The 18,560-nt window shown below is 33.9% G+C and overlaps 2 protein-coding genes across 2 annotated transcripts; one reads left to right on the plus strand and one right to left on the minus strand.

The window, feature by feature from the left end:
- Window positions 1-698: 698 nt before the first annotated feature.
- On the plus strand, window positions 699-8,406 carry LOC134842300 (myeloblastin-like). Its single transcript, XM_063858573.1, has 4 exons — window positions 699-1,070; window positions 6,195-6,285; window positions 7,354-7,602; window positions 8,121-8,406. Exons 1-4 carry the CDS (start codon window positions 773-775, stop codon window positions 8,359-8,361), a joined length of 879 nt encoding a protein of 292 aa, XP_063714643.1. The 5' UTR covers window positions 699-772; the 3' UTR covers window positions 8,362-8,406.
- A 1,973-nt stretch (window positions 8,407-10,379) lies between these two features.
- Window positions 10,380-18,268, minus strand: LOC134841389 (CDK5 regulatory subunit-associated protein 3-like). Its single transcript, XM_063857344.1, has 3 exons — window positions 18,028-18,268; window positions 16,439-17,074; window positions 10,380-11,478 (listed from the first exon to the last, which is right to left on the minus strand). Exons 1-3 carry the CDS (start codon window positions 18,173-18,175, stop codon window positions 10,643-10,645), a joined length of 1,620 nt encoding a protein of 539 aa, XP_063713414.1. The 5' UTR covers window positions 18,176-18,268; the 3' UTR covers window positions 10,380-10,642.
- Window positions 18,269-18,560: the final 292 nt, after the last annotated feature.

The following is an 18,560-nucleotide window of genomic DNA, read 5'->3' on the forward strand; positions in this document are numbered from 1 at the left end:
GCTGGTTGTCGCATAATCTTGAATTGTCCTTAGTTCATTTTGAAGTAAAATCGATTAATAAATAGTTCGCAAAAAATCATGATACTATTGAATGATTTCACCGCGTTTTGTGAGAATTAATGTGAGAAAAAATCATTTAAAGTGGGTTTTCACGAGGTGGTCCAGAATAAGTTGTCAGGACTGTTTTCCCCAGAACAAATCGACCTTTGTCAACTTGGCCTATACTAATTGCCACTTATGGCCACTTATTCTAAACCAACTTACCCCGCATGACGTTTTGCCCCACTGCACAAGTTGACTTGGAGCAAAATGACATGTAACCCAGAAAACGACTTGTTTTTATGCCAGTTAAGACCATTTTTACAGTATAATACTAAAACAAAAAAACTCTGAAAGTTTTTGCAAAGATTAGTTTGTGCTCGATGTAAAGTTCGACCGTGCTCCATTTTTTCGACTGTGCTCGATTTTATGTCCACTTTTGCCCTTAAAAATTGAAGGGCTTCGACTTTCGCATTTAGTTTCAGACTTTCGCGACCTTATGTTGATGTTGTGTATGGCTCTTTTCCTTATGTCAAAAGAAAAGAAGCACACAATTTCGCGTTATAAATTTTTGATCATGAGAGCAGTATACATTACAGCCAATTAATTTCTTTCATGAGACGCCAGGACTATTTGTAGATTGAGACTCAAAGTTTACTCAATAAATACCACGAAGCTAGATGTGGTTCTTATAAAGGTGAATCCGAACTCTTGTTCTGAATCAGTTTGATCAATGTATCATTCCATCTTTGGTCAACTTAGCCTTCTTTGCATTCTTTTTTCTCAACTCGCGTCTATTCCTATTAATGACAATGAAACTACATCGCTCCACGAAGATGAAAGTAATTACACACAGAGTATTACTAAATATCTTCGGTCATCAATTATAAATGGGCTTCCTAGTCCCACCCACGCGTTTTATGTAAAAGTGAAAGTTATTAGGAGGAGTGGGCAAACTGTGTTTTGTGGGGGAACCAGAATCAATCACAGATGGGTTATAACGGCTGCACATTGCCTAGTACATAGTGGAGGTACGAAAGGAGATTTTTTCCTGTTTTCAGGCGTATCATATACGAGGCGCAAGCATCAAAAAGAATACCGCATGGCATATCCTTAAATACTGGTTCTTGCAAACTGTTTCTAGTAACGTTAGTTCACTTACAGCACATGAACTCATAAGGCCACGAATTTCGAACCACCCTAATATAAAACTTATAAAATGGCCATTCAAAACTTCATGGCCAAAACTCTGTTAATTGTTTTATTTTGTAATTCGAAAAAAGTGACGGAATATTTGTGCTCTGGATATTTGTTCTCCACACAAGATTCGACTACTTAATTACCTTTTTCTGCCATCTGAAAGGTAGTAATGTTTCGAGTGCAATTTTTTTAAAAAAAATTGCTCGCCTGTGATAAGTTTTGCGAAGTTACGAGGGAGGGGAGGGGAGGTGGGGGAAGTTGTAAATAAGTTATTTGGGACAATTAACGGGCGATTATATTATTGCAAGTATAGACAAAATCGCAAATAGAGATAAGAATTATATTCATAGCTCAATGTTTGCCTTTCAAAATTTTGAAATTTAAACGTTGAAATATATATACAAATCCCCCCCCCCCCCCCCCTACGATTTAGGCTCAATTGGATTGGTTTTGTATTTCTCAGAAATGTGTTCTGTCGCATTCCTATTGGTTAACGTTATTTCAATTCGCATTCCTATTGGTTGACGTCATTTCAATAAATTTCATCCAAACCTTGTTAAATTTTTCCCCCCTATTGCAATAGGGGGGGGGGGGGGATAGTTAACATGATCCAAGTATAAAACTTCAATGGTATCCTTTTGCTTATTATGGAAAAAAATAAGGAATTAACTAAACTTTTCGAAATCGCTGATAATTTCAATGAGGTTTTCTCGTCTATTGGATCCAAGCGTTCATCGCTGTTAGGATTGAAAACATGAAACCAACTAAACGAATAAACGCATCAAACAGTTCGCAACCATTTAAGGCTTCAACTTGACATAAACACTCTATATTTAAAAAAGATTGTCTACGTGTTAGCCCCTACCTATGTTATCTGATACACCTTTCTCTTAAGGCAGGAGATTGGATCTACTTAACAATTGCCCCCCCCCCTTTAAGAAAAGGGGGGGGGGCAATTGTTAAGTAGACTAAAATAACGCATTTTCGACCAATCAGAATGCAGCAAAATTCTTATTCTCAATAGAAAGCTCAGTGCTAATTTGCTGCTTTTATTAATAGGTGTGGCAGTTCTGAAGTAGATACCAAAGGGGGGGGGGTAATTGTTAAGTAGATCCAGGAGCTTTTGCAAACCGCTCAAAAGCTTCCCTTGTTTTGCCCATACAAAATATGAAAACAAATTAGATGCAAAACTATATCGTCGCTTTTCTTATTATTCCGGAAAATTATGTTAAATTTCAACTACAATCGACCACTCTGTAGCCGTCCCTGCTTTGCTATTTTTGTTGTTTCCGAAGAAATCATTGAGAGTATCCAATTTGAAAAAGTTTGCTCGAATGTAGTTTTTTCATTGATTTGAAAAAAGCATTTGGTAATATAGATCACAAACTTCTTTTATAAGGAAATCGAATGGCATAAAGAAGAGGCAGTGAGTGATTGAAAATGGCTAAAAATTATAATACGGAGTGTTTTTCAGTGCATGGTTTTTGGGGAAAATTCTTGAAATTGGTTGTCAGAAGCATGTGCAGTTCAGTAGTGGGTCCGTTACTTTTCCTCAAATTTATAAATCACATGCAAATAGTTTCTGAATCATCTGAAGTTTTTCTTTTTATTTTTTGCTGATGATTCGATTGTAGCTTCAAGTAGTCTCGTTCTGTGTATTTATGAACCACGTAGAAAAAAAAGGTGCTTCTAGTCTTGAGTTAACCATCAAAAACCATTCATACACACCAATGCATTCTTAAAAAAACCGGGGAGTCATAGCTGAAAACAGAATTTCCGATCGTTGACAACAGAGTTTCCGAGCAAGATCATGTTTTTGCAGACCGATTTATATTAGGTCAACATTGTGGTATTTTTTTAATTTAAATTTTCGCTTCTCGAAATAATTTACTGAAGAATTATAACTATAACTTGAACCAATCGTTCACAGTGCTTTACACCATTGTTTTTGTGCCAGTTTTTCTCTGCCTTAAACCCCATTCTAGTTATGCAAAAAAATCCTTACGTCCTATTTTTTCAAACGTGAACAAGACCGTATGACAAAGTTTTTTTCTATTTGCATGGATTACCAAGAGTACACAAGCTGTTTGTCTACGTCTATGACCTTCTCAATTTTTGTTTTTGTTGTCAATAAAATTATTCAAATTGCTTCCTAAATCGGTTTTTCAGAAAAAATAGTTCAGCGTAGAAGACAAGAAAATCGCAGTTCCTGTTTTTGAGTCTTGTTGCAAAAACAAATTGAGATCAAAATTGCGCAAAAGTAGGGTGGTTACATTCGCTCAACATTAGCTTCTGAAACTGAGGAGATTTTCAACTGAAAATTTTTGTTCTTTTGAATTTTTGAGAATTGTTTGACTTGTGCCTAATTTCAAGAAAAACTTTTATTTTAGGAGGGAAATTATATTTTGTAAAACAAGTGTTTGCTGGTAAATTTTAGTGAGAATTAGTCGTGAATAATTTTCAACCAGTCCTGATTTCGGTTACGTTTTACTTTTTGTAAACTGAAACCCCTCTTAAGCTTTTCCATTGAACACTGCTGAATGAGCTCACTTTGTTGTCCTCTGTCCTAAGAATTTTCGGCCTGTCTCACAGTGGTATTGAGAATCTAGGCACATGTCACAGTTAGATAAATCGATAACCGTAAAAGCCGTCTTATTCAAGAAAATTAAATAAACCAGATATAAGGGCCTACGACTAGCGAGTTTCAGGTCTAAACTGAGCCAGAAGCATATTCACTAAAAGACATCCAGGTTCTCATCAGAGAACATTAGATTGAAATACTACCTTGAAAACTCTTGTAACGTGAAAGTTTGATGTAAGCGGTTTCAAGTTTGTGATTTGAATTGAACTCAAAATGTTCATTTGCCATTTATGAAGTATAATGATCGCTCTCATAAAAGTAAAATGCTTGTCTAGTGGGCACATTGCAAGCTATTGTTTGTCACTTTCATCATGATTTTTTTTCACTTTTTGAAATTAGTAAAATCATGAGCTGACTTTTATTTGTTAGCGTTATTAGATAACAAAAATTTCTCAGTTTATCTTGATATACTTCGTTCTATAACGCTTAGCGGTGATTAAGCCCTGCTAATAACTCGATCAAAATTTATTTGAGGCAGAATATCTGTCCTTCATGTTAAATAGTATAGCGAAATCTATATATATTTTTTCTTTTGCTTTTGATGCTGTGCAAGTTAATGATATCAATATTTTAATTTTTTTCTTCTTTCGAAAGTTTCATTAAATTTTTAAAACAGAAAACGATTTCATGAACTGTAAGCGGCAGTTGGAACAATCAAGGCTTCGAAACGGTGTAAGCAGTCATTTTTGTGATTGACTTGGGTAGGAGCAGGAAAATGAGTTTAGTTTCCATAAAAGCATAAAAGAACTGAATTAACTTTCAATTTCAGCAGCAAAATAATATAAAGACATGACTTAATTCTCATCTGCTCGAAAAGTTCATTCAAATAGAGGATGAACAATTATTAGCGCCAGGACATAGCTTCATCTGAAACTTTGAGAGGGAATCAACGGATATTTTATGCTAAAAAAAAACAAGACTGTTCGTATCAGGGCGAAGCCCTGAATGTTCGGACTGTCTTTTAAGGTTTATGGAGAAAAAATAACATTAAAAAATTCAATGAAATAAAACAAAATGAAATTTTTTCTAAAATGTGATTTTTTTTAAATGAAAATCATCCCCCACACGCCATATAAAGTACAAAAGGATAGATTTTGCTCCTTGTAACAAAGCAATTATGGCAAATAAGCTTCTTTTAACCAATTTGGAACGATTTCTAAGACGGATTAACTCTCCGCTTACGCGTTAATAGCGCGAAATATATCGCGCTTTAATTGTCACAAATTGGCCAAAATGGCTACCTTTAAACCCCTGTAACTTTACGAAAAATGATCACAGGTGAAATATCTTTTCAAATTTGAGCTCAGGACAACAATACCTTTCGAATGATATTAAAAAATTCCGTCAAAAATGGCTAGTTAAAAAGTCGAAATTTGTCTGAAGAAAAAAAAACCCACCCCGAGCACAAATATTCCGTTACTTTCGTATCGAAAGTCGGAACAAAAAGACTGATCTTATCAGTACAAAGCCATGAATGTTCCTACTGCCGCTTAAGATGTAAGGCATAAGTAACCCTTTTACAAAATTTTAAATTTTGATTGAGTTACTTTAACAAAATGAAAAAAGTCTGTTTTTCAAATTTTTTGATAGTTTCAACCGCACACGATATGCGAAGAGGTACGGGATGCTAACATTGTCTAGCAACATCTCAATGCTTGATGTCCTAAATTTTTAAAGCCGGATTAAGCTTTCCAGCGCTATTCAAGAAAAAAAATATCGCGCGGTCTTTGTTCCATTTTAGCTAAACTGGTTTTTTCAAACCCGCATAACATTTCAAAGAAAGTCTTTTAGATGGCAGAAGAAACTATTTTCATAAAATCTTCATTAAAAAGTTCATTTTTGTCTGAAGAAAAAAATAACAATGGGCTCAATTATTTTCTATTTACTTCAAATTTCGGAACCACGACACTTGCTCCCATCATCTAGTAGTGCTCGATTTCAATAAACTGATGAAATATTTTATGAACAATGATCTAATTGAAAAAAAATTTAAGAGTTTTTCAAAAATCATCTGCCACCCGCTATTGAAAGTATGTGATAGAATTAAAATAAATTACCGTGAAAATGAGAACAATTAGTGAGCATCATTTCAGTTCGTAACGGGTTTCTGAGCCGGATCAAACAGCTGCGTGACAAAATAGCTGGTTTAGAAAACAATAAAAAAATTCTCCGAAAACAATGAAAAAATTCCCCATAAATAGCTAGTTAAAAAATCGAATTTTGCCCAGAGACTAAAACTCACCCCGAGCACAAATTTTCCACAACTTTGCTCAAAAGTTGGAGCAAAAAGTGGTTTGCTACAGTATTCTTTTAGGTGCCACTATTGCTATCTCCGCCGGGGATTTCACGAAGCCTAACAAGACAAAACATGTTTTCTTTGTGGACAGTTTCTACATGGCAAATGGGTAAGTTCGCATTCAAACAGTAATCTTAAGCTCATTTGTTTAATAAAAAACGTCCAAAATCTGAATACAAAAGCAAAGCAGAGCCTTGAATAATTTGCGAGACAACACAAACAAACAAAATAGGTCGATGAAAATTAAGTTTTCGTTAACTGTCGATAGAAGTTCATTTTGAGCAATAATAATTGAATATCAAATTAGCAACAGAATAAAACTTAAAACGAAAAAATAAGCCGACAATTTTTGAGCAGACACAAGAGCAGCCGAAAAAATTATATTGGGAAAATTTCAGAACAAAAGCTAATAATAAAAATACAAAATAAAAAAAACGGTTTTAATATTACAAAATGTTTTTGTATAAAGGATCCAACTCCCCACTCAAACTACATTGAACAACACTTGCACTTGCAACTTCAATGAAAAGTTGCTTACAAAACGAAAAACCTGTGATAAATAAACTTAGCCGACAGTCTTTGAGCAAGTGCAAGTTGAGCCGAAGAAGTAAATGATTTTATCCCCTAAAAGTCCCCTAAAAGTACGTTCAAGAACACTCATACTTGCAACTACAAAAAAATAGCTTACAGCTTAAGCAAAAATTGCGATATGGCAACTTGGACGACGACGGAACTTTAAGACAACATTCGAGAAAAGGAACAAAAATCCTGCAATTCAATTTTGGCGGAAACTCATTTTAATAGCATGCATAATGAAATAAAAACAAAACAAGGGCCGACCGTGACTAAAATACCTAATCTTCGGGTGTACAGTCGACGTCGTTACCTCCAGGTTAAGTGGCAACAACAACTAACCTTGAAGCTTTGAAGTTTTATTAAGAAAGCAAATATGATTTCGAAGAGAAGTTATTTACACGAAAAAAAGTCTAGCTCCCAATCACAAGACTCTTGTTTTGGCAATGGTAAGAATTGTTGTTTATTTCCTGGAAGCTCTATTTAAAACACAGGAAGTTTTTTTAAAAAAATGATTTGAATACTAGTATTTGAAAAAGCGCTAATTCTCAACGACGCTGAGATTTTTGTCACATGAAATGTTTAAAAGAGCTCACAATTTTAGCTTCGGATTTGTAGATCACGCGCCTATTAACGACATTGCTCTGCTCTTAACCAGACACAGCATGACTAACGATCTAATTGAAGACGCTATCCCCATGTGCGAAAGCCGACAACCGATCGGAACGGAACTGACAGCTTACGGAATGGGCTCTACTTCCAACGAAATATATAGGTTTCCTTCTCGGTTGATGACAACTAGTTTTACAGAACTGTACCTAATAGCAAAGGCAGACCCATTTCGAGTTGAAAGGTGGCGATAGAATACAACTGCATTACCTAATAAATAATTTTAACTTCCCCCTCCCCCCTCATAGCTCCAGGCAGAGATTTTTCATTAGATTTTAAAAAGTTTTCTTGTTTTCAGTTTATCAGATTTCAAAACTTGCATCTTGGTTTATTCAAGAGCGGATTCAGAATTTTCTTTTGCAAAAAAACAGGTTTAGAAAACAAAAAACTGAAAATTAGTTCGTCTTTTTAGATCGATCAGATTGGTGCCGTAAAACACTAAACAGACCCTATTTCGCAAAACTTTCTGGACAGTTGGCAAAGGTCGTAAACCACTTCGTGATCTGTGGAAGTCATATCCCCCATTATAATCGGCTACTGGGCCGACTGTTTAAGTTTTGGTCGTGTTCACATGGGGTGTGCACGCTTTTTTAAGTGAGAAATTGTTCACTTAGATCTATCAATAAAAGGTTTTAAATACATTTAAAAAGTTTCTAAATTTCATCAAATGAACAAAATATGGTGTACTCTATCGTCCAAAAGGTGCCATCAAAGCAACATCTGCACTGATTCGATTGTTCCAGGGGGCAGCATAGGTCACGTGGATCACGGGGGTCCCTTGTATGCTACTAGGTGCATCAACGAACGACCCAGTTTCTGTCTATACGGAGTGATTAGCTACTCATTTCCTGATCCCATCAACAGATTTCGACAGAAAAGTGTGTTTGCCAGTTTGCCAGAGCATTTTTTGTGGATAATATCAAGGATGGCCCTTGTAGATTAATTCAAATTTTTGTAGTAATTTGTTTTAGAAGGCATATTGCTGCATGAAAATGATATTGTGCTTTCAATAACTAAATTTGGACTGAATATAGAGTTTTGAAATACTACGGGTTTGGATCAAAAAATCAGTTTGTTGAAGCTCGAAAATTAAACAAAAAAAACAATTTTCATTACGAGGCCAAACTGGTGTATTTTGTGAATGGTTAGCGGACTCCGATCTTTCCTTTTCGATCTTCCTTTGATTTTTCAGTTTCTTGGATCAGACTTACACACACCAAATGTTGCGCCTATCCACAGCATAGTTTGGCGTCGTAATGTTTCGGGAAAAATTCTTCAAAGCAAGTTAAAGCAAGGCTAAAGATACGTTGAGAATCGCTAATTGGAGCCTTTGAGCAAAAAATTGATCCGTTTATATCCTTCTTCATACAAGCAGTTTTGTTATAAATTAAACACAGAGGCAAAGTTGCACTTCGCATACACAAGCAAAAATACTACCGATAACACTACTGGGAAAAACTGAATGAGTAAAACTTTCAGTTTACAAAATTTCTTAAACGGCGCACGCCAATTATGAGTCTACATAATTGCTAAGTGACGCAAGCCAATTATGACGCATTAGCAGTACCAGTCAATTTGAAAATAGAAACTTACCAAATAACATGCCTCAATTTATAGAGCGGACGCAGTTTAACTAGTATACGAAACAGTTCATTAAAACATCCGACCCTGCCAAGGTTCGAACCCTTTTATTCTGTTGCGGGTCTCCTTCCCCAACTCTAAGCTACAGATCCATGATACCTTGAAGCTAAAAATCAATTTGTAATATTATAGTCCGTGTAAAGATAATAAGCATTGGTTGTACTTAATAGCTGCTTGTTGATCAAAATGAACCTAATTTGTCGCAACAATATTAGCGACTTAGGTTGGAAAAAAACACACAATCTTTGCTTGTTTAAAAACAGTATTGGACAGTATATTTTTAAAAAGTTATGTTGAAAGATCTTTTTCTGGCACATGGAATCCTGCCTGATCATTATCATTATAAAATGGTTTGCGCAAATTTAGGAAATGGAGAAAGGAAACGGGGGGCGCTTTCAGGACTAAAAAAACTATGCAACGCCTCTACTCTTTGGATCTGATGTTTTTATCCGTCATTTTATTATTGTTCAATTGTTTCAAGTTTTCAAATTGACTTTTTTATTACTAGTAATTACGCTGGATTATGAATTCGAAGATTTTGCAAATGATACTTTCAATTTTTTTTTGAAAAATATGGAATGTGCAGTTGTATGATGTCGTCGGTTTCAAGTTTTTGTTTATGAGTTAAAATACGATCTGAAACCCAGTAGTTTTCGGAGATTCGACCCTTTCACTTTAGAAAAAACCTCTTAAATTGAAATTTCTTTAATCGTTCAAGTTTTGAAATCAACGCGGCATTGAATTACACCGTCTTTTGCTACGGTTGCATTCGTTTCGTTGTTTTTTTTTTCATTATTAAATAACTAAACAACTTTCACGTTCACTAATCTGTTGGAACTACAAGTTTAATCTGTTTCTGATTTGTGTTTTTAAATATGAAATTTTTCCAAATTAACTGTTACTTTTTCATATTAAAAGGTAATTAAATAAGACTAACGTAGCAAGAATGAGAGGCAAAAATTGCTTAAGTAACGTTGGAAGTAAAATAACGTTAGAACTCTGAAACGGTTATCAGCCTCTCATCGGTCGGAAAATATTCGGACCAGTTTTTTTTGTACTTTTTCTGTTGTCTGTGATCCACTGAGATCTGAATTTTTTCCGTGATTTAAATATATTATGTACATATCAAGTAAGCTCTCCAGAAAATAACATAACCAAATCTAAGCCTGATATTATTAATTATATCAAGTGGGCAAGTCCTATGGTAGGCGGCATTAGTGAACAGCTTTCAAGGCTTGAAACCACGCGACTTGAATAAGCGAACACTCAAATCGATTATTAACATTCTAATCTTTTTATGGCAATTGTGATTCACAAGTTTCAACCCTAGTATTGGCTTAAATTTTGGACAAATAGAGTTTGTAAGAGCTGCAAATACAGTTAGCTCGTCTATATTCAAGAATACAGTTCAAGCCCGATCATGCATGTTTTATGCTGGTTTCAACTTACCAGTGTAAGTACAAAACAAATTTCTAATTTTCAATTTAAACATCGAATAAATTATAACCTTAACTCCGGGCGTAACTGAAGCTGTACTAATTAACATTGATGTACACATTTTTATTAAAACAACTAATACATTTTTACTGAGTCAGTATAATTGACACAGGTCTGCCCTTGTATAGCTGAGATACCGATTCTTCAATTTTCTTTCTAATAAAATTCGAATCCTCTTCCAGTTTAGCTTTCATTGGTCGCAACGACTGTTCTTCCTTTGCAGCCTCAAATAAAGCTTCTTTCAACGACTCTGCTTTTATTTTCAGTTGCGCCGAAAGTTTCTTTTTAGTTAACAGACCCTCCGCTATTTTCTCAATATGCGAGCAATCATTAAGCATTATGAGCAAATCACGAGTTTTCTGGTTGGTTAATGACTGCAAAATTTCATCGGCTATTTGTAAATATTTGTTTACTTGTTCAATTGATTCGTCGGTTTGAACAAAAATAAAACTACTGTCGGATGATTGCTCCAACTCCAACTTTCGCACGAGCAGAAAACATTTGAGCTCCTCTAAATTGGTCAGAAACTTCAGCCTTGTCTCCTGTGATTCAAAAAGTGAGCTCGTTTTCTTCTTGCACTCAGTCGACCCAATCAAATTGGAGTTGGCAAATTCTACATTTTCAGAATCTCCTACTACTTCGATTGCAAAATCAATAATGTTTGAATTGTCTACTGGTTCATCATCTCCGAAATCTATATCACTATTTGCGACTTGTGACGCAACGATGACGTCATTTTGACCTGTTACATCATCGATTCCCCAGTCAATGTCACCCAAATCGGTTTTGGTTGTTGGAATGTCACCGGCATTAGAAGCGTCTGCGGATATTTTACCGTCATTATTCACCGTTTTGTCAGTGTCACCAGCTGTAAGCGATGAAGGAAAATCTTCGTTGTTAACAAGCTCGTACTCACTAGTTCCTAAAAAATTTTCACCGTAATTTCAGGACTGCGGCTCCGAAAACATAAACGAGATTTTAAGCAAAGCAACATTTTATATTATTAGCGACAGACAATCAACATAGCCAACAAAACAGTTTGAAAAGAGTCAAAAAACGCAAAGAAACAAAAAAAATACTGACTTCTTTTCGAAAATACCGCAACTTTACGACTTCAAAGTAAAAAGCACAACAATTTTGAAGCAATCTTTGAATTTCAAATGCAATTTCCGATTAATCAATTTGAGAAAACTTGATCAATAAGTTAGTTTTTATTTCGCTGGGAAATCTGAAAATTAGACTCCGCTGTCGAAACTAGAAGTCAATCACCTTTTCCACGTTGACTATTTATACCTAGATCAATTCATAAAACCATAAATATGTACGAATGCACTTCTCTAAAATACTAGAGCAATTTAACTCTTCGGGAAAAAACTGAAAAAAGTATTCACGACCTATATAAGAGTCTGAACACCATTAATCAAATCTTAAGAATATATAACCATATTGCTCTTTGAATTTCAAGGCGAACTTATGATTGAGAATTTTTTGATAAAATTAGCTCAATTTGAGAAAACTTGATTGATCAATGGGCAATGTTTTGATTACGCTAAAATCTTAAAAATAAATATCACTATCGAAACAAAAACTTGGTCACGATTTAACGCGCCATGTGAACAAACAGCGATATCTTGAAGACAAAAAATCAGCTTAAAACATACCATTAAGATAAAACAACAGATAAAAATTAAGACAAAAAAATTTGTTTTAAGTTTTATAAGGTAATTTCTATGCTTATAATAAGTTCAATTCTTCTAAATAAAACGCGATGCAAAAGCTCACAATAAAAATGAATCCAAGCGAAACAGTTCAAAACATTATGAGAACACCACAAAAAGTTCAAAATCCCGAGACATATCACTCTAAGCTACAGAAGAACAAGGAGAGCTGGTTACTGTGCAAGAAGCACGACCATAGGCTTAAAAAATACAAATTAGGTCGTTTTTTTTTTCAAATTAGGGTAGTTTTTTCAAATTAGCCTCGTTTTTTCTGCGTGGTGCAATAAAAGGATCCGAACGAAAAACTAGATTTTAGGCATATTCGACAGTCATAGTAATTTAGGCAAATGGGACAACATTTTCTGAAGAAAAAAATCAACACAAACCATAAAGAAAATTTAAAAAAAAAATTTTATAGCAGAAATTTTTTGAATTTCTATGAAGTTTTTGATTGCCAAAATTAAGCTAAAAAACTTAAGTAACTTTAATCGAGTAAAACATAGTATGCACTTCTTAAATTAAGCATAAATATGCTACTGTACGCCTCCTTTCTCTCTTCTTTTGCTCGAATTTAGATGGAAAAAATCAAAAATTTTAAACCTGTTTTTCTCGATAATGGGACAATTTTTTGAAGGTTTATAATGTCGTTGGAATCATGACTGAAAAATATATATCACTCGACCCATTCCGATGATTAATTGTGGTATCTGATTTTGTGTGAAAAAAAAATAAAACACCCGAATACAAAGTTCCTCCCTATTTCAATGGTCGGAACAAAATCGAATATCATTTGACAGTATGAAGGCGGTTAGAAAAATAAGTGGGAACACTATCGACGTACCATTTCCACTGCTGACTCACTAGTGCCTAAAAAATTTTCACCGTAATTTCAGGACTGCGGCTCCGAAAACATAAACGAGATTTTAAGCAAAGCAACATTTTATATTATTAGCGACAGACAATCAACATAGCCAACAAAACAGTTTGAAAAGAGTCAAAAAACGCAAAGAAACAAAAAAAATACTGACTTCTTTTCGAAAATACCGCAACTTTACGACTTCAAAGTAAAAAGCACAACAATTTTGAAGCAATCTTTGAATTTCAAATGCAATTTCCGATTAATCAATTTGAGAAAACTTGATCAATAAGTTAGTTTTTATTTCGCTGGGAAATCTGAAAATTAGACTCCGCTGTCGAAACTAGAAGTCAATCACCTTTTCCACGTTGACTATTTATACCTAGATCAATTCATAAAACCATAAATATGTACGAATGCACTTCTCTAAAATACTAGAGCAATTTAACTCTTCGGGAAAAAACTGAAAAAAGTATTCACGACCTATATAAGAGTCTGAACACCATTAATCAAATCTTAAGAATATATAACCATAATGCTCTTTGAATTTCAAGGCGAACTTATGATTGAGAATTTTTTGATAAAATTAGCTCAATTTGAGAAAACTTGATTGATCAATGGGCAATGTTTTGATTACGCTAAAATCTTAAAAATAAATATCACTATCGAAACAAAAACTTGGTCACGATTTAACGCGCCATGTGAACAAACAGCGATATCTTGAAGACAAAAAATCAGCTTAAAACATACCATTAAGATAAAACAACAGATAAAAATTAAGACAAAAAAATTTGTTTTAAGTTTTATAAGGTAATTTCTATGCTTATAATAAGTTCAATTCTTCTAAATAAAACGCGATGCAAAAGCTCACAATAAAAATGAATCCAAGCGAAACAGTTCAAAACATTATGAGAACACCACAAAAAGTTCAAAATCCCGAGACATATCACTCTAAGCTACAGAAGAACAAGGAGAGCTGGTTACTGTGCAAGAAGCACGACCATAGGCTTAAAAAATACAAATTAGGTCGTTTTTTTTTCAAATTAGGGTAGTTTTTTCAAATTAGCCTCGTTTTTTCTGCGTGGTGCAATAAAAGGATCCGAACGAAAAACTAGATTTTAGGCATATTCGACAGTCATAGTAATTTAGGCAAATGGGACAACATTTTCTGAAGAAAAAAATCAACACAAACCATAAAGAAAATTTAAAAAAAAAATTTTATAGCAGAAATTTTTTGAATTTCTATGAAGTTTTTGATTGCCAAAATTAAGCTAAAAAACTTAAGTAACTTTAATCGAGTAAAACATAGTATGCACTTCTTAAATTAAGCATAAATATGCTACTGTACGCCTCCTTTCTCGCTTCTTTTGCTCGAATTTAGATGGAAAAAATCAAAAATTTTAAACCTGTTTTTCTCGATAATGGGACAATTTTTTGAAGGTTTATAATGTCGTTGGAATCATGACTGAAAAATATATATCACTCGACCCATTCCGATGATTAATTGTGGTATCTGATTTTGTGTGAAAAAAAATAAAACACCCGAATACAAAGTTCCTCCCTATTTCAATGGTCGGAACAAAATCGAATATCATTTGACAGTATGAAGGCGATTAGAAAAATAAGTGGGAACACTATCGACGTACCATTTCCACTGCTGACTCACTAGTTCCTAAAAAATTTTCACCGTAATTTCAGGACTGCGGCTCCGAAAACATAAACGAGATTTTAAGCAAAGCAACATTTTATATTATTAGCGACAGACAATCAACATAGCCAACAAAACAGTTTGAAAAGAGTCAAAAAACGCAAAGAAACAAAAAAAATACTGACTTCTTTTCGAAAATACCGCAACTTTACGACTTCAAAGTAAAAAGCACAACAATTTTGAAGCAATCTTTGAATTTCAAATGCAATTTCCGATTAATCAATTTGAGAAAACTTGATCAATAAGTTAGTTTTTATTTCGCTGGGAAATCTGAAAATTAGACTCCGCTGTCGAAACTAGAAGTCAATCACCTTTTCCACGTTGACTATTTATACCTAGATCAATTCATAAAAGCATAAATATGTACGAATGCACTTCTCTAAAATACTAGAGCAATTTAACTTTTCGGGAAAAAACTGAAAAAAGTATTCACGACCTATATAAGAGTCTGAACACCATTAATCAAATCTTAAGAATATATAACCATAATGCTCTTTGAATTTCAAGGCGAACTTATGATTGAGAATTTTTTGATAAAATTAGCTCAATTTGAGAAAACTTGATTGATCAATGGGCAATGTTTTGATTACGCTAAAATCTTAAAAATAAATATCACTATCGAAACAAAAACTTGGTCACGATTTAACGCGCCATGTGAACAAACAGCGATATCTTGAAGACAAAAAATCAGCTTAAAACATACCATTAAGATAAAACAACAGATAAACATTAAGACAAAAAAATTTGTTTTAAGTTTTATAAGGTAATTTCTATGCTTATAATAAGTTCAATTCTTCTAAATAAAACGCGATGCAAAAGCTCACATTAAAAATGAATCCAAGCGAAACAGTTCAAAACATTATGAGAACACCACAAAAAATTCAAAATCCCGAGACATATCACTCTAAGCTACAGAAGAACAAGGAGAGCTGGTTACTGTGCAAGAAGCACGACCATAGGCTTAAAAAATACAAATTAGGTCGTTTTTTTTTTCAAATTAGGGTAGTTTTTTCAAATTAGCCTCGTTTTTTCTGCGTGGTGCAATAAAAGGATCCGAACGAAAAACTAGATTTTAGGCATATTCGACAGTCATAGTAATTTAGGCAAATGGGACAACATTTTCTGAAGAAAAAAATCAACACAAACCATAAAGAAAATTTAAAAAAAAATTTTATAGCAGAAATTTTTTGAATTTCTATGAAGTTTTTGATTGCCAAAATTAAGCTAAAAAACTTAAGTAACTTTAATCGAGTAAAACATAGTATGCACTTCTTAAATTAAGCATAAATATGCTACTGTACGCCTCCTTTCTCGCTTCTTTTGCTCGAATTTAGATGGAAAAAATCAAAAATTTTAAACCTGTTTTTCTCGATAATGGGACAATTTTTTGAAGGTTTATAATGTCGTTGGAATCATGACTGAAAATTATATATCACTCGACCCATTCCGATGATTAATTGTGGTATCTGATTTTGTGTGAAAAAAAAATAAAACACCCGAATACAAAGTTCCTCCCTATTTCAATGGTCGGAACAAAATCGAATATCATTTGACAGTATGAAGGCGGTTAGAAAAATAAGTGGGAACACTATCGACGTACCATTTCCACTGCTGCCTCCCTTGCTACTTTGTTGTCTGCCATATTCAAACTCATGCACCGATGTATTGCCCCACTTCACAATATACTTCATTACCTTCAACTCTTCCTCCGCCTCTTTCCCTCCCGTTCCCGTATTCTTCCATTTGTGCTTGGCCGAGAACCCATTAAACAGTCCAATTGCACCTTCCAACTCTTTACATTTTTCCGCAACCCCGTTCAGAAAATCGCCCAAGCCAGAGGTCAAATCAGTTAGCTCCTGGATCAAATTCTCACCTCCACTTACTCCGTACTTCTTACAATTAGAGTAATACCTGGCCATCGCATCTTCAGAACGTTTGTTCAAGTCCGTTATTTTCTTGTCCAGATCCAATTGCGTGTTTTTCAGCTTGGAAATTTGTTTGCGGTAGTATGGTATTTCGTAAACTTGAAGTCTAGCAAGCACCATAGCTGATTCCGCTAAATGGAGATTGCCTTTTTCGTATGATTTGAGAACGTTGTAAAGACTTTTGAGAACTGGCGAGTTATATGAACCGAATATGTTAGTGTCCACATTTTCAGTTTTCTGGAGAGATTCAAATAAGTCCTGGATGTGATAATAGCACAGAGATGTCAGTTTTTCCAGCTTTTTTCGAGTTTCTGAAATGTTCAAAACGTAATTCACCCAACTGTTAATGGTATTAGCCTACTATTGAAACAGAAGAATATCTTAAGCCCTACAGTTAAAAGTATTAGCCTAATACTAAAATGGATCGATAGCTAAACTATTTAAAACAATTCGACCGAAACGTCTCGGTAATTCACCCAACTGTAAAAAGTATTAGCCTAATAATTAGCCAACAGACAGATGGAAAAGAGTCAATGAACGCAAGTAAACAGACAAAACCTTAATTTTCGAATTTCGAAGACAAAAATAGATGGCCTCAAATCTTTGTATTTCTAAAACGATTTCTGATTGGCATTTTATTGATAAAACTAACCCTATTTGAAAAAAAACTTGATCAATAGATAAATTTTTAAATTTTGCTGGGATACCTGAAAATTAAATTCCATTTTTGAAACTAGAAGTCGGTCAATTTTTTAAGACCTTTACACTTTTGCTGTTCGATAGTGCATTTCAAATTCCTTTTAACAAAATAAATGAACTGAACTTGAAAAAAAGGAAAGTCAAACCGCAAAAAAGTAAATTTGAGCCTAAACTAATTTAAGACTTTTTTCTAAAAAAAAAACAAACAAAAATCGTCACGACATATAAAAGACTCTGAAATACGTTTATCGACACTTAAAACGGATGAATAGCTTATACCCAATATCTACACGTATTAACCTAATATTAAAATAATTGGATAGCTTAAATCATTTAAAATACAAAGAGGCTCAAGTCGATACATTTCAATTTTAAATTCTTGCGCATAGAAAACAGAAAGCCTCAGTTTAATTGCATCGTCGAATGCCACAAAAGCTAACATATAGAAAATGAAAACGCATAATCGTATGGCTTTGTTATAAATAGTTTAAGATGGAGAAAAAATAACCACAAAAAATTCCAAAATAAAATACTTAAAAATTTAGCAAGTAGCTATATTTCATACCGGGGTCTATCAGTTGTAGCGCTTGCGTGAGGTCTTGTTTGATACTGGAGAGAGTATTCTGGTAGTTGCGACTACAGTGTCTCCTGTCAATCAGCCAGTCCAACAGCTGGTTAGAATGGATGTCAATTGACACATTCATGTAACTCATGATGTTATTGCTGTTCGTTAACAAGCTGCCTTTTCAATATTTATCCACTCAAACTCAATTTTACTTTCACCTTCATTGAAATCTGAAAAAAAAGATTATTAGCCCAAAATGAAATTATTATACCATGTGAGATGCTGCAAGTATGAGTACACTTTATTTGTTTGAGCCTAGCCAAGCTGCGATAAGAGATGACTTTTAATAACTATTTCATTATACTTATAAAACTGACGCATGAAACATAACTAAAGGCAAAACAGCGTACCGTATTAACAAGAAACTCAACAAAAATGGGTCACATGCTTCGAAAAAGAAATTAATTTTTGGTAAAACTAGTAAAACTTAAAATATCTACTACGAACTTTGCTTATCAAGCATTTACTACAAA

This window comes from Symsagittifera roscoffensis, chromosome 3, assembly GCF_963678635.1.
Source record: "Symsagittifera roscoffensis chromosome 3, txSymRosc1.1, whole genome shotgun sequence".
Classification (NCBI taxonomy): Eukaryota; Metazoa; Xenacoelomorpha; order Acoela; family Convolutidae; genus Symsagittifera; species Symsagittifera roscoffensis.